Raw genomic sequence first — 14,356 nt, 5'->3', positions numbered from 1 at the left:
GCTGGGCGCGCGCCCCTCGGAACCCGGGAAGAGGTGGCCGGGGCGGGGTCAGGGGCAGGGCCAGCGGGAGCCCGGCGCTGATTGGCCGGCGTGTCCGGCGGGCCCCCGCCGCTGGTTCGTAGCCGGCGCCGCGGCCTGGGCTGGGATGTGAGGAGCGGCGGGTTCTGGGCTCCGGGCTCCGGGCTTCGGGTGGCGGCGGCTGTGAGCGGCGGCGTTGCGGCGCAAGCGGCGGGCGAGGCCAGCGGGCGCCGTCGGCGGCCGGCCCTGTCGGCCGCGGGATGAGGAAGCGGACCGAGCCGGTCGCCTTGGAGCATGAGCGCTGCGCCGCCTCGAGCTCGTCCTCCTCTGGCTCGGCCGCCGCGGCGCTGGACGCCGACTGCCGCCTGAAGCAGAACCTGCGCCTGACGGGCACGGGGGCGGCCGAGCCGCGCTGCGCAGCCGACGCGGGAATGAAACGGGCGCTGGGCAGGTGAGGCTTCGCGGAGGGGGTGCTCACCTGGCGCAGGTGCGTCCCGCAGGGGGCCCCAGCACCTCCCAGCACCACCCAGGGTGGCCGCCCGCCCGATCCGCGGCCGCCCGGGTCCGCGCTGGTGTCCCGCATTTGGCCTGCGGCGGCCCCACCCCCGCTCCCTTCCCCAGGCAGCGCGGAGGGAGCGCTTTGCCCTGCCCCTGACCCCCTGTGTTCTCCTCCCGCCCTCGCGCTCGGCACTCCCAGCCTAGCCTTGCACCCCGACCCTTTCCCGGGGAAGCCCGGGGGACCCTTACGTTGGGGGCTTGGCGCCGCCCGAAGTCATGACCCCGCGTGGGAGAGCAGGGTAGGGGGTGGGGAGTCCTTGGGAGATCCTGGACGCCAGGCACAGCAGAGGCATTAGGCAGAGGGGCCGGCGCCAGATCCTGAGAGCGCCGGGGCCCACTCGGACCTCCTCTTGCTGCTCTGCATCGGGCCCCGCACCGAGCGCCCGGGCAGGCGCCCCTCAGGTTGGGCTGCGTGCTCGGAGCCTTACTGGCACCTTGGGCACTCGGCGCCTCTCCCAGGTAACTAGGGTCAGGGGCGTGCGTCTCTCAGAACTCCAGGACCTTTGGGGAAGGGCTCAGTGGGCCGCAAGTTGTAGGGGAAGGAGGGACTCGAGCATCGCAGCCGTCGGAGGGAAGCTTGTCCTTCCCTCTGCTGGTGGTGGTTCGTGGTGCTGGAAATCTGTCCGCACAAGTTCGCCTCCTTGGGAATCACCTTGCAGTCCTGGGTCGTTTGGTTATTGGTGTTCTCCCTTTGGGTAGAAGATGAACGCGTTTATATAAAGTCACTTTCAAAACTGGGATGGAGATGGGAACATGTTTCATACGGACAGATTTCTTCTCCCATCTGCTGGTTACCTAATTATCTGGCTGTTTGTAGAACATAGCATTCCTGCCGGGCGCGGTGGCTCAAGCCTGTAATCCCAGCACTTTGGGAGGCCGAGACGGGCGGATCACGAGGTCAGGAGATCGAGACCATCCTGGTTAACACGGTGAAACCCCGTCTCTACTAAAAAAATACAAAAAACTAGCCGGGCGAGGTGGCGGGCGCCTGTAGTCCCAGCTACTCGGGAGGCTGAGGCAGGAGAATGGCATGAACCCGAGAGGAGGAGCTTGTAGTGAGCTGAGATCCAGCCACTGCACTCCAGCTTGGGTGACAGAGCAAGACTCCATCTCAAAAAAAAAAAAAAAAGAACATAGCATTCCTGGCAGCTTTGAAGCCTTGATATTTTGTGGTGGTTTGAAGAAGTTACTATATGGTGATCTCGGGCGTTGTAGCAGAGCACTTCTTTTTTTAACCATCTGGAATGCCCTTAGTTGATGCTGGCCACTTGAGTGTAAAATATTTATGCAGATCGCTCCTAAGGAAAATTAGAATTTCAACTTCATTGCTTAAAAGATCATGAAATTAAACTATAGACACCTACCTGTAAGTCGATGGTTTGACAGAAGGGCAGAGACTGATAGTTTTGTGTTTATGGGTGTAAAATTATCCAGCATCTGATCAATATCTTTTGTGAAACTAATCTGTTCTCTTTGCTATGGAAAGATTTATTTGCATTAAAAACTCATGATTTAACTTTAATACACTTTTATTAACAGACATGGCACAACGCTTAGATAAATTGGAAAATTCTTCCTTCGAAAAAATCGAATTGCGGGGCGCGGTGGCTCACGCCTGTAATGCCAGCACTCTGGGAGACCGAGGCGGGGCAGAGTATCTGAGGTCAGGAGTTCCAGATCAGCCTAACCAACATGGATAAACCCCTTCTCTACTAAAAATAGGAAATTAGCCGGGCGTGGTGGCGCATATGCTTGTAATCCCAGCTACTCGGGAGGCTGAGGCAGGAGAATCACTTGAATCTGGGAGGCGGAGGTTGCGGTGAGCCAGGATGTCGCAGAACCGAGATTGCACCATTGCACTCCAGCCTGGGCAACAAGAACGAAACTCCGTCTCAAAAAGAAAGAAAAAATCAAATTGTTTTCCACAACGTTTGGGGAAACAGCGCCGACCTGGCACCTTCCTTGAAGAATGTACTGTATTAAAATGACCCAATTAATTTTTATTTTCTAGTCGGGACAAAGAGAGGCATTCCAGTTGTGTCCATGTCCTTTGAATAAGCAAAAGACTGTTAGGGGTAAAAAGCAAAACCAAGGGAAGGAAGACCAGATTTGCCAGCTACTGGTTGTCTTCCTTCCCGGCTGGCTCTCTCAGACATCCTTGGACTTTCTCCTCTTCCTCACTCAGACTCTGTGCCACCATCACCTCCTCACTGAGGCCTTCTTAGACCAGCCCACCCCTGTAGACGTTATTATCACTTACTCGAGATTGTAATTTTTGCTTGTGTGCCTCCCCAGCAACCAGAATGGAAGCACCATGAGAACAGGAGCTTTGTTTTCTCCACTTAAGTATTTCCAGTACCTGGCACCTAGTAGTTGTTAGAAAATACTTGTTGATTGAACAAATTATCCATTGCGCCACAGAGCCGGCTCCTTTGTGTCTTTTATGATCCTCCTTTTGATCCTTATCTACATTTTTTAAACTCTTTATTGTCAACATACACGGAAGTGGAGAAGACAATCTAATGAGCCTTCATGTATCCATCACTTAAAGTTTTCAGTGTTTAGCCAATTTTGAATCATCCATTCATCTTCTCCTTTTTTTTGGTAGGATGAAAGGTTAGATTTTTTTTTTTGAGAAGGAGTCTCGCTCTGTCGTCCAGGCTGGAGTGCAGTGGCGATCTTGGCTCACTACAGCCTCCACTTCCCGGGTTCAAGCAATTCTCCAGCTTCAGCCTCCCAAGTAGCTGGGATTACAGATGCCCGCCACCAAGCCAGGCTAATTTTTGTATTTTCAGTAGAGACAGGGTTTCACCATGTTGGCCAGGCTGGTCTCAAACTCCTGACCTCGTGATCCACCAGCCTCGGCCTCCGAAATTGCTGGGGTTATAGGCATAAGCCACAGTGCCCGGCCTGGAATATTTTTAAACAATTTTTTTTTAAGGCAGTTCTATCACTTAGGCTGGAGCACAGTGGCATGATCATGGCCCACTGCAGTCCAGATCATGGCCCACTCCTGGGCTCAGGCGATCCTCCCCCATCAGCCTCCCTAGTAGCTGAGATGCTGTGTGTATGCATTCCTGGTTAATCTTCTTTGTTTTTTTTTTTTTTTGGTAGATCTGAAGTCTCCCTGTGTTGCCCCCCAGGCTGGTCTTGAATTCCTGGCTTCAAGCGATCCTTCTGTCTGGGTCTCCCAAAGTGCTAGGCGTGAACTACCATGCCAGGCCTAAATTCTCCTGCCTCAGACTCCCGAGAAGGTGGGATTACAAGCACTTGCCACCACGCATGGCTAATTTTTGTATTTTTAGTAGGAATGGTGTTTCACCATGTTGACCAGACTGGTCTCCAGCTCCTGACTTCAAGTGATCTGCCTGTCACGGCCTCCCAAAGTGTTGGGATTACAGGCGTGAGCCGCCATGTCTGACCTCTTTTTCTTTTCTGTTTGCATTGCATTTCTAGAACAAAGTTAAATAATAGGGATGACACTGAGTAACTTGTTTCATTCCTGACTTCAGTGAGAATGCTGTTAGTGTTTTTGCCATCAAGTGCCATGCTGGGGTGTGTTGCTAATGTTGTGGGGAGCTTTTTGTTTTTGTTCCTGCTCCCTCACTGATGTTTTTAAAATAAAAAATGGTGATTGAGTTTTCTCAAATGCCAGTGTACATCTGTGGAATGATAATAGAGATTTTCTTCTTTTGTCTGTTAACATAGTGAGTTATAGTAATGGATTTATATTATTGAATCATCATTGTATTCATGGGATAAACTCTCATTGTATAGTCAGATTCTATTTATTAATTAATTAATTATTATTTTTTTGAGACGGGGTTTCACTCTGTCGCCCAGGCTGGAGTGCAGTGGTGCGATCTTGGGTCACTGCAACCTCTGCCTCTCAGGTGCAAGCAATTCTCCGGCCTCAGCCTGCCGAATAGCCGGGATAGGCGCATGCCACCATGCACTGCTAATTTTTGTATTTTTAGTGGAGATGGGATTTTGCCGTGTTGACCAGACTGGACTCAATCTACTGACTTCAGATAATCTGCCCACCTCAGCCTCCCAAAGTACTGGGATTATAAGGTATGAGCCACCGCACCTGGCTTATTTATCGTTATTTTATTTAGAAATTTTACATCATTATTTGTGAGAATAGTGTGTAATTTTCTCTTATGCAACCTTTATCACTTATTTAACATTTTATTCTAAACTTTTATTGTTGTTATTATTATTTTGAGATGGAGTCTCGCTTTGTCGCCCAGGCTGGAGTGCAGTGGCGTGATCTCGGCTCACTGCAAGCTCTGCCTCCTAGGTTCACGCAATTCTCCTGCCTCAGCTTCCAGAGTAACTGGAACTATAGGCGCCTGCCACCCCACTTGGCTAATTTTTTGTGTTTTTTTTAGCAGAGATGGGGTTTCACTGTGTTATCCAGGATGGTCTTGATCTCCTGACCTCGTGATCTGCCCGCCTTGGCCTCCCAAAGTGCTGGGATTACAGGCGTACTTTGTAAGCCAGCTTACAAAATTTTAAAATTCTTTGTTTAAAATTTGGTAGGAATTTTCTTGTAAAACTGTCTAAGCCTGGTGCCTTTCTATTTATTTATTTATTTAACTTTTTTGGTACATACAGGTCTTGCCACGTTGCCTAGGCTAGTCTTGAACTTCTCTTTCAAGCAGTGCTTCTACCTCTGTCCCCCAAAGTATTGGGATTATAGACATGAGCCACCATCCTAGCCAGTGCTGTTTCAGAATATAGCACTTCAGTAACTACTACAGTGTCTTTTGTGTCATTGACCTGTTTAGATTTGTTATGTCCTGATTTCAGTTTTGGCGGTTTATGTATTCATATAAAATTATTAATTTAATTCACCTTTTTTCCTGTGTACCTGTGGCCATTTCCCCAGTTTTGTTCCCTGTTTTTTGTAATTAGGGTTTTTCCTCTTTTTTTTTTTTTGAGATGGAGTTTCACTCTTGTTGCCCAGGCTGGAGTGCAATGGCATGATCTCGGCTCATTGCAACCTCCACCTCCCAGGTTCAAGCAATTCTCCTGCCTCAGCCTACCGAGTAGCTGGGATTACAGGTATGTGTCACACCATACCCAGCTAATTTTGTATTTTTCGTAGAGACAGGGTTTTTCCATGTTGGTCAGGCTGGTCTCGAACTCCCAACCTCAGGTGATCTGCCCGTCTTGGCCTCCCAAAGTGCTGGGATTACAGGCATGAGCCACCACGCCTGGCCTGCTTTTTCCTCTTGATTTAGGCTAGTCAATAATATATCTATTATCCATACGTACACTGAAGTGGGGAAAAATATAAACACACACACATACATATTTTCTGCTCCATCAAAGAAAATATTTATCTTTTTTAGTTCTGGGAGATTAGGGGGATGCTGACGGCAGCAGACAAGTGGAGAGAACAGGTTCTGTCTGAAGGGGACAGCAGCTACCACACCCTGTCCTGTTGCTGCCTGGCAGGAATGTGGTCCCAGAGTGGCCAGATCGTCCAGTCTTTCTGGAAAAGACTAGCTGGTGTTTTTTTTAGTTTGTTTTGTTTTGTGTTTGAGATCGGGTTTGGCTCTACACCCAAACTGGAGTGCTGTGGTGCAGTCATGGCTCACTATAGCCTGTGCCTCCCAGGGTCAAATGGTCTTCGCACCTCAGCCTTACAAGTAGCTTGGACTACAGGCACCCACCACCATACCTAGCTAACTTTTGTATTTTTTGTACAGACAGGGTTTTGCCATGTTGCCCAGACTGGACTTGAACTCCTGAGCTCCAGTGATCCACCTGCCTGAGCCTCCCAAAGTACTGGGATTAAAGGCATGAGCCAGTGCACCCAACCTTTTGTTTGTTTATGTAATTTTTTTTGTCGTAGTGTGTGTGTGTGTAGTATTGCCAACTTTTTTAACATTGGTAAGTAATTCAGATGAGAGCAATTTTGGAGGTCAAGAAGAACCCTAAACCAGTTTTTTTTTGGTTTTTAAATTCTGGGCTGAAAGGTAATTTTTAAAGGTAAATATTTATTTCATTCATAGGTCAACTCTGTACTCCTTGGGACGGGGAACTAGATAAGTTTTTCTTTGCATGGTGTCTGGTGTGAGGAGGTACTGGGCAAATGAGTTATTTTTTTTTCTTTTTTTCTTTTTTTTGAGACAGAGTCTTGCTCTGTCACCCAGGCTACAGTGCAGTGGCATGATCTCGGCTTACTGCAACCTCTGCCTTCCAGATTCAAGCGATTCTTCTGCCTCAGCCTCCCGAGTAGCTGGGACTACGGGCACCTGCCACCATGCCCGGCTAATTTTTTTTTGTTTGTTTTTGAGACAGAGTCTCCCTCTATTGCCCAGGCTGGAGGGCAGTGGCGCAATCTCGGCTCACTGCAACCTCTGCCTCCCAGGTTCAAGTGATTCTCCTCCCTCAGCCTCCCAAGTAGCTGGGATTACAGGCGCACACCACCATACCTGGCTAATTTTTTGCATTTTTAGTAGAGACGAGGTTTCACCATTTGGTCAGGCTGATCTTGAACTCCTGACCTCATGATCCGCCCGCCTTGGCCTCCCAAAGTGCTGGGATTACAGGCGTGAGCCACTGTGTCCAGCCTTAATTTTTGTATTTTTAGTAGAGATGGGCTTTCATCATATTGACTAGGCTGGTCTTGAACTCCTGACCTTGTGATCTGCCCGCCTCGGCCTCCCAAAATGCTGGGAATACAGGTGTGAGCCACTATGCCCAGCCCAAATGGGGAATTTTGTGGGCCCTTCGTTAGCCCTGAAATTCTTGGGAATGTGCGTTGAAGGCACGACTGGTCTAATTTGGACCCTGAGAAGGCAGTCATGAGATGTACATGGTCTGTGTGTCACCTAGTCTTTATCCTCCGACTCCCAACCAACAGGCCAGATCTGCTGGATGGACAGAGATCAGTGGGCTGCATGGGAGGTTTCATAGCCAGATCACCCTCACACGTAAATACCAAAGAACACAGTCATCACACCTCGTTCTTCCTTGACCCAAAGAAGATACTTTATCCAAGGTTGCTAATGGCTTCCCCCTAACCCAGAAGGGTGGATGGCTGAGGTTAACATCTGTCTTCTTCAGTGTCAGCCTTCCCCAGGTTCAGTATTAACCTCACCCTCTAAGTGTCCCTGCATGGTATCTCTTCATCTTTTCTTTACAGATTAGGAAGATGGGAGTGAGTTCTGAGCTAGCTTTTGTGATTAAAGTCCGCTTTGTCCATCTCCTTTTTCCTTTTGCTCCACTCTCAGTACAGTCTGTGCCAGGATTGTGACAAGGCACGGGGCTGGCTTTGTTTATGGTGCCACAGCTGGCCCCCCACCCCCACAACTGGTGCTGGTTCTCCTCTTCCTAACTCAGTGTACCTTATCATGGCTGCACTCCAGCCAGGGACCAGCCACACTGGGACTTGGTGCTTTGCCACTGCCTTCTGCTTTATTAGGACTCTGCATCCTGTATCTCTGCTTGGTTCCTAGTTCCTTTCAGCCACAGTGTCCCTTCCCAAGGGAGTGCCCACCTTCTATGGCAGACAGGCCTGAACTGTGAGGGGTATCTTTGGGCAGGCTGAAAGCACCTGAGGCACTTTCATGGAGGAAACCTTGGAGAGAGGCATTGAAGATGGATCACCTTGTCAGGTTTTTGCTAACAGCTTTGGAGACAGGACCTCATTTCAGACTCCTGCTGCTACTTCTCCTCCTCTTCTTCATTCCCCTCCTTTCTCTCCTCCTCCCTTAGAACACTTTTCCTTCCAGAGTGAAATCTGCAGGGAAAGTGTTTATTGAAATATAACCTGAAAAGCTGACAGATTAAGTCGATGCTCTTCACCCAGAGATGATGCCACAAGACTTCAGGCTCAGTATGCTTGTGCTTTGGCAGGGGCTCTTTCAGCATGAGAGTGGGTAAGGCATCTATCTCGTGCCACACTGAGAGCCAGCGTCTAGGGTGTCAGTCAGTGAACAGGGGCCAAGAGCCAGGATGCCAGAACCAAAGTGTCCCATTACCAGCAAGACTTCTCATTTAGACCTGGGCCCCTTTGTATTGTGATTTACTGTTGCAGAGGATAGCCTTCATAGAGACCTGGGTCTCAAGTGAGTTTTCAGATTCTCTGGCTTGGGTGAGTTGTGTAACACCCTGAGTTTGTTTTTTCATCTGTGATGTGGGGATTAGAGTGTCTTCCCTGTAGGATTGTGGTGAGGCCCAGGTGTGTGGAATGTTCGTGGCACGTGGTGTGTGCTCGGTCAGTGACATCTTCTAGATGACTAGCCCCATGATGATTATAATATTAAGAGTTGAGGGTACTGGCCGGTGTGGTTGCTCATGCCTTTAATCCCAGCACTTTGGGAGGCCGAGGCAGGCAGATCACTTGAGGTCAGGAGTTCAGGACCAGCCTGGCCAATGTGGTTAAACACCATCTCTACTAAATAGATAAAAATTAGCCAGGCAAGGTTGTAAGCACCTGTAATCCCAGATGAGGGATTACTTCCTGTAATCCTGGAAGGCTGAGGCAGGAGAATCGCTGGAACCCAGGAAGTAGAGGCTGCAGTGAGCCGAGATTGCGCCACTGCACTCCAGCCTGGGCGACAGAGCAAGACTTTGTTTCAGAAACAAAACAAAACAAACAAACAAGAAAACATGAGTTGAGGGTACTGAGAAAGATCTGTTAGCGCATGTCAAGAAGGATTTTCTTCTACCCTTTTCTGCCCCAAACAATTAAGAGTCTGGCTTCTCAGCCAATCATACATATAGGGTGCATCCTGATCAGTTAATGTGTCTGTTGGTATTAGAGCATTTATAGCACTACTATTTGCTTATTTAACACTTTTTTCCAGCCACTCATTTAACAGTTTGAGTACCTGTTAGGCCCAGTAACACCTGTGAATGCCGAGGCCATAGCAGTTCTCCTGGCCTTTACATTCTGGTAGGGAAGGCAGATAACACATGAAGAAACATGTGATGCCACATGCTCAGGGCACTAAGGAGGAAAATGGTCCCAGTGAGGAAATAGCCACAGATGAGGCCCTGTGACTGTGTGTGCACAGTCCAGGTGTACAGGGAACGTTTCTGACAAGGAGACATGTGAACGGATGCCACTGGCTGCTTTAGAAAAAAGAAATGGCATGATGTGTGTGTCATCATGTTACTCTGACTGTGTGACAAGCACAGGCTGCAGTGGGCAAGCAGGGAGACCAGCTAGGGGCTACCAGAGTCATCCAGGCAAGAGATGACAGGGGCTCAGGCTGGGATAGCAGCTGTGGAGATGAGAAGAAGCATGTGATTCTGGATTCACAAACTACTTTTTGAGCAACAGGAAGAATGGAGTTGCCAGATATTGAGATGGGGACAGATGTGGAAAGAGCAAGTGCTTTGGGGCAGGAGAAGTAATCTGTTTGGTTTTGACATACTGAGGTGTCTGTTAAACATCCAGGTGGATAGGGGATAGAGTTCAAGGGGAAGGTTAGGGCCTGTATCTGACCATGGCTGTGGCAGGTGGTACCTAGAGCCCTGCAGCAGACTCGCCCAGCAGGCAAGTCAGGACAGAGGAGTCAGGATCTGGGCACTGAGTTAGGAGGATTGCTGGGAAAAAGTGGCAAGGTAGCCACCTAAAGAAGGCCTGTTGGAGAAGAAAGCATGATCTGCGATTGGATTTGGTGACATGAGATCAGCATTGACAGGAGTGTCTTACTGGAGTGGTGGGGGCAAAAGCCTAATGGTGAGACTTCAAGGAAGAAGTGGAGAGAGGAAATGTAGGTAGCTTTTCCAGAGAGCTGTGCAGGAAAGGGGGAAAGACGGGGAGGGATGGCTGGAGGGGGTGAGTTTTCTTAGCAGTGATATTAGATACCAAAAAATAAATAAATAATAGCATCACTATGCTATAGGATAACTTCAGGCAGCCCATTATATTGATCATTATGATATTATCATAATTAACGTGATATATTAGCCAAAATCGTGCCATTGCAGTCCAGCCTGGGCAACAAGAGTGAAATTCCATCTCAAAAAAACAAAAAACAAAACAACACATACTGTAATTGTATTCCATATGTTCCAGAAGTTAAGTGGAGTCATGGAATATCTGAAAATTACCCAAATTGAATTTCTAAAGATGAAAACCACAATGTGTGAGGTAAAGGTTACACTGAAAGGAATTACACTGAAGGGCAGATTAAACACTGCTAAAGAAAGGGCTCGACTATTCAACGTGAAACCTGGGGAAAAGAGAACCAAACAAATTTTCTTTTTTTTTTTTTTTCTTTTTTTTTTTGAGACGGAGTCTTGCTCTGTCGTCCGGGCTGGAGTGCAGTGGCCGGATCTCAGCTCACTGCAAGCTCCACTTCCCGGGTTCCCGCCATTCTCCTGCCTCAGCCTCCCGAGTAGCTGGGATTACAGACGCCCGCTACCTCGCCCGGCTAGTTTTTTGTATTTTTTAGTAGAGACGGGGTTTCACCGTGTTAGCCAGGATGGTCTCGATCTCCTGACCTCGTGATCCGCCCGTCTCGGCCTCCCAAAGTGCTGGGATTACAGGCTTGAGCCACCGCGCCCGGCCTTAAACAAATTTTCAAAAGCATCATTAGGAAGCCAGCTGCAGTGGCACACACCTGTACTCCTACCATGCCTGTAATCCCAGCACATCTGTAATCCTAGCACTTTGGGAGGATAAAGAAGGAGGATCGCTTGAGCCCAGGAATCTGAGACCAGCCTGGGCAACAAAGGGAAACCTCATCTAGACCAAAAAAAATAAAAATGAGCCAGGCGTGGTGTGCACGATTGTTTGAGCCCGAGAGGTCAAGGTGGTGTGAGCCATGAACAAGCCACTGCACTCTGGTCTGGGCAACAGAGTGAGACCCTGTCTCAAAAAATATATATAAATAAATAAAAGCATCACTATGCTACAGGATAACTTCAAACAGCCTATCATATTGATAATTATGATATAATTATGTGATATTAGAACAATCTGGAGTCTGCATGGGAATAATCCAGGAGAGAGAGAAGATGGACGGCATGGGACAGAGTAGGCGCAGTGATGCCTCTGGGCCTGTGAGAAGGGACGGGACCCAGTGTTCTGAGGCTGAGCAGAGGAGCTCCCCTCAGTTAGGAAGGAAGGCCAAGGCTGTGGGGAAAGACGTGGGTAAGTTGATCGATTTGTGGGTGAAGGAATCTGCCAGTTCTGTTCTGAGTGCTTGTGCCATCCTTAGGAAAGAAGTAGCAAGGCCCTCTGCTAGGAGGGCAGAGGGAAGAGGAGGTATTGGGCCTCTGTCTCTCAGTTCCCCACATGGGCCCAGTCTGAGCTCTCACTCCTCAGCCTAACCAGAATCTTCCCATCACACTTGCTAAATTCTCATTAACATCAACAGTCATACTACCTAGCAGGGAGTCTTCTTTCTGACATGTAATGTTTTTAAAAAAGATAACAAAGACAGTTCCCATGGGAAGTCATTGCAGTTGTGACCTGCTGTGTATCTGTGGAGTTGGCATGTTCTGCCTGGCTGAGTGCTCCCCTGCTCTGGGAAGCCTGCATGGGGTCCCTGCACACATCCCAGCATGGAGGGGCTGAGGGCTGGGCTTGAGGCAAAGGTGGGAGAAAGGTCCACATGAACTGAGGTCATGACAGTATTCAGGTGGGACCAGGCAGAAGTCTCGGCCCCGAGGCTTGCTGGTACACAGATTGCTAAGTTTCTTCCTTGTTAAATAGAATTAATCTTGAGATGGTACTTGTGGGCTGAGTTGCCTCACTCACTTGTGATACGCTTAGCAGATGAGAAAATGTCCTGAGATAATGAGAGTAGAGGGCAGATGGGTGTCAGTATGGGAGCGGCTGAAAAGGCCAGGACTTTTGGGTTTGTAAAGGTGAAGGTGGACACAGGCTGTCAGTGAGGGAATACATGCATACCTCAGGGGTGCTGAAACTTAGGGTTTGTTCTTAAAGCCTGAAAGAAGTTGTCCTGAGCTTCATGGTAAAAAAAAAAAGAAAAAAAAATTCAAATTGTCTTCAGTTCTTATCAGACTGGTGGGGTCTTCAAACAAAGCTTGGGGTGTGTTGACTGAACTATTTGTAATGGGAAGGTAAGAATGTTCAGAGTGGATACCGGTCATTTTGATGCGGTAGTTCAGATCACTAGAATAGATACGATTTTTAACTTTCAGCTGTTTTTTTTCTCCTAATAATGTATGCGTCATATATGCCCTACCCCTTCATCCTTGACCTTTGCCACTCCTGGTCCTGGATGACCACATTGCTCCCACCTGAAAGTGGCCCTGTCAATGCCAAGTGCCCATAGGTCATTTTATTCAGTAGCTACTGTATTCCTGTTGTTTGCCAGATGTTGTGCTAGGCCCTGGGGATGCAAGGAGATAGTACCTGTCCTCAGGGAGCTAGTTGTCTGTCATGTTTTATGCTTGGCAATCATCAGTTCTTGCATCCCCAGGCTTTGGTGATGCCTTTGGCAAAGAGAAAATACAGGGATGGCTGGAGAAAGTTAGTCTGCTTTCATTCACATTTATCCTTTGTTAAAGACTCCTGTGTTGCTCTGACATATTATGTGCTGATTTATCTTCAGAGCATTTTCTATGGCTTGATGGTTTAATGGTTTAAATGTGTCCCCTAAAAGTTCATGTGTTGGAAAGTGTTGGAATCTTGGTCCTCAATGTAGTAGTGTTAAGAGGTGGGAGCTGACCAGACGTGGTGGCACACGCCTGTAATCCCAGCACTTTGGGAGGCTAAGGTGGGCGGATTACGAGGTCAGGAGATCAAGGCCATCCTGGCCAACATGGTGAAACCCCGTCTACTAAAAATACAAAAATTAGCTGGGCATGGTGGCACATGCCTGTAGTTGCAGGTACTCGGGAGGCTAGGGCAGGAGAATCGCTTGAACCCAGGAGGCAGAGGTTGCAGTGAGCTGAGATCGCGCCACTGCACTGCAGCCTGGGTGACAGAGCAAGATTCCATCTCAAAAAAAAAAAAAAAAAAAAAAAACAAGAGATGGTACCTTTGGGAGGTGATTGGGTCATAAGGGCTTTGCTCTCATGAATGGATGAATTCATTCATAGAATTAATGATTTATTGAGGGTTTGGGTTAGTTATCATGAGACTTATCACTGTTGTAAAAGGCAGTGTGGCCATCTCCTCTGATCCCCATTACCATGTGATGCCCTGCGCCAGCTTGGGACTCTTCAGAAGAGTCCCCACCAGCAAGAAAGTCCTCACCAGATGTGGCCCCGTGACCTTGGACTTCCCAGCCTCCAGAACTCTTAAGACATAAATTTCCTTCCTTATAAATTACCAATCTCAGTTTCTTAGTTATAGAAACAAAAAACAGACTAAGAATAGGGTCTCTTCTTTTAGCCTCTTGCTTGACAGGATGTAATGCAAAATGCATTGCTGGCCAATAGAGCGCCATCTAAAGACATAAGAAAAATTCTTACAGTTTGGGGACACAGGAAACCTTGACAAGGCACATCATGGCAGAACCTACAGGAAGGAAAAAAAGAAGACTGCCATTCTAGGACATTCAGTGTCTGGCTAGGGTTCCGGAAGGAAGGGACTGTTAGGCCAGTACAGGCCAGCTGGGAGGCTGCCAGTGCAGCCCCAGGGCCTCAGGAAAAAACCGAAGGAGAGTCTGCAGGGCCCAGGGAAGCATCTCTAGGTATGAGGTGGTCTGGGAGATGTCATAGCCATGGTGAAGGGCAGCCTCTGAGGGGCCCTCTCTCTCTCACTCCATTCCTCTCTCAAACAGTTTGATTTTTTTTTTTCTGATTCCAAAGTATTTAATAAAGAGTTCTT

General features: G+C 48.4%; 1 protein-coding gene across 4 annotated transcripts in view; it reads left to right on the top strand.

Moving 5' to 3' along the window:
• Nucleotides 1–14,356, top strand: part of ABHD12 (abhydrolase domain containing 12) — a 98,197-nt gene continuing 83,841 nt past the window's right edge. For all 4 annotated transcript variants that reach the window (XM_023193473.1, XM_023193470.1, XM_023193472.2 and 1 more), the window contains exon 1: nt 1–469. In XM_023193473.1, coding sequence (XP_023049241.1) covers nt 279–469 — 191 coding nt within the window. In that variant the 5' untranslated portion in view covers nt 1–278. The remainder of the gene's footprint in view (nt 470–14,356) is intronic.

The sequence above is a fragment of the Piliocolobus tephrosceles genome, chromosome 20, assembly GCF_002776525.5.
Source record: "Piliocolobus tephrosceles isolate RC106 chromosome 20, ASM277652v3, whole genome shotgun sequence".
In the NCBI taxonomy this organism is placed as follows: Eukaryota; Metazoa; Chordata; class Mammalia; order Primates; family Cercopithecidae; genus Piliocolobus; species Piliocolobus tephrosceles.
Note: the sequence above shows the minus strand (reverse complement) of the source record. Positions and strands in the feature narration are given on the sequence as shown.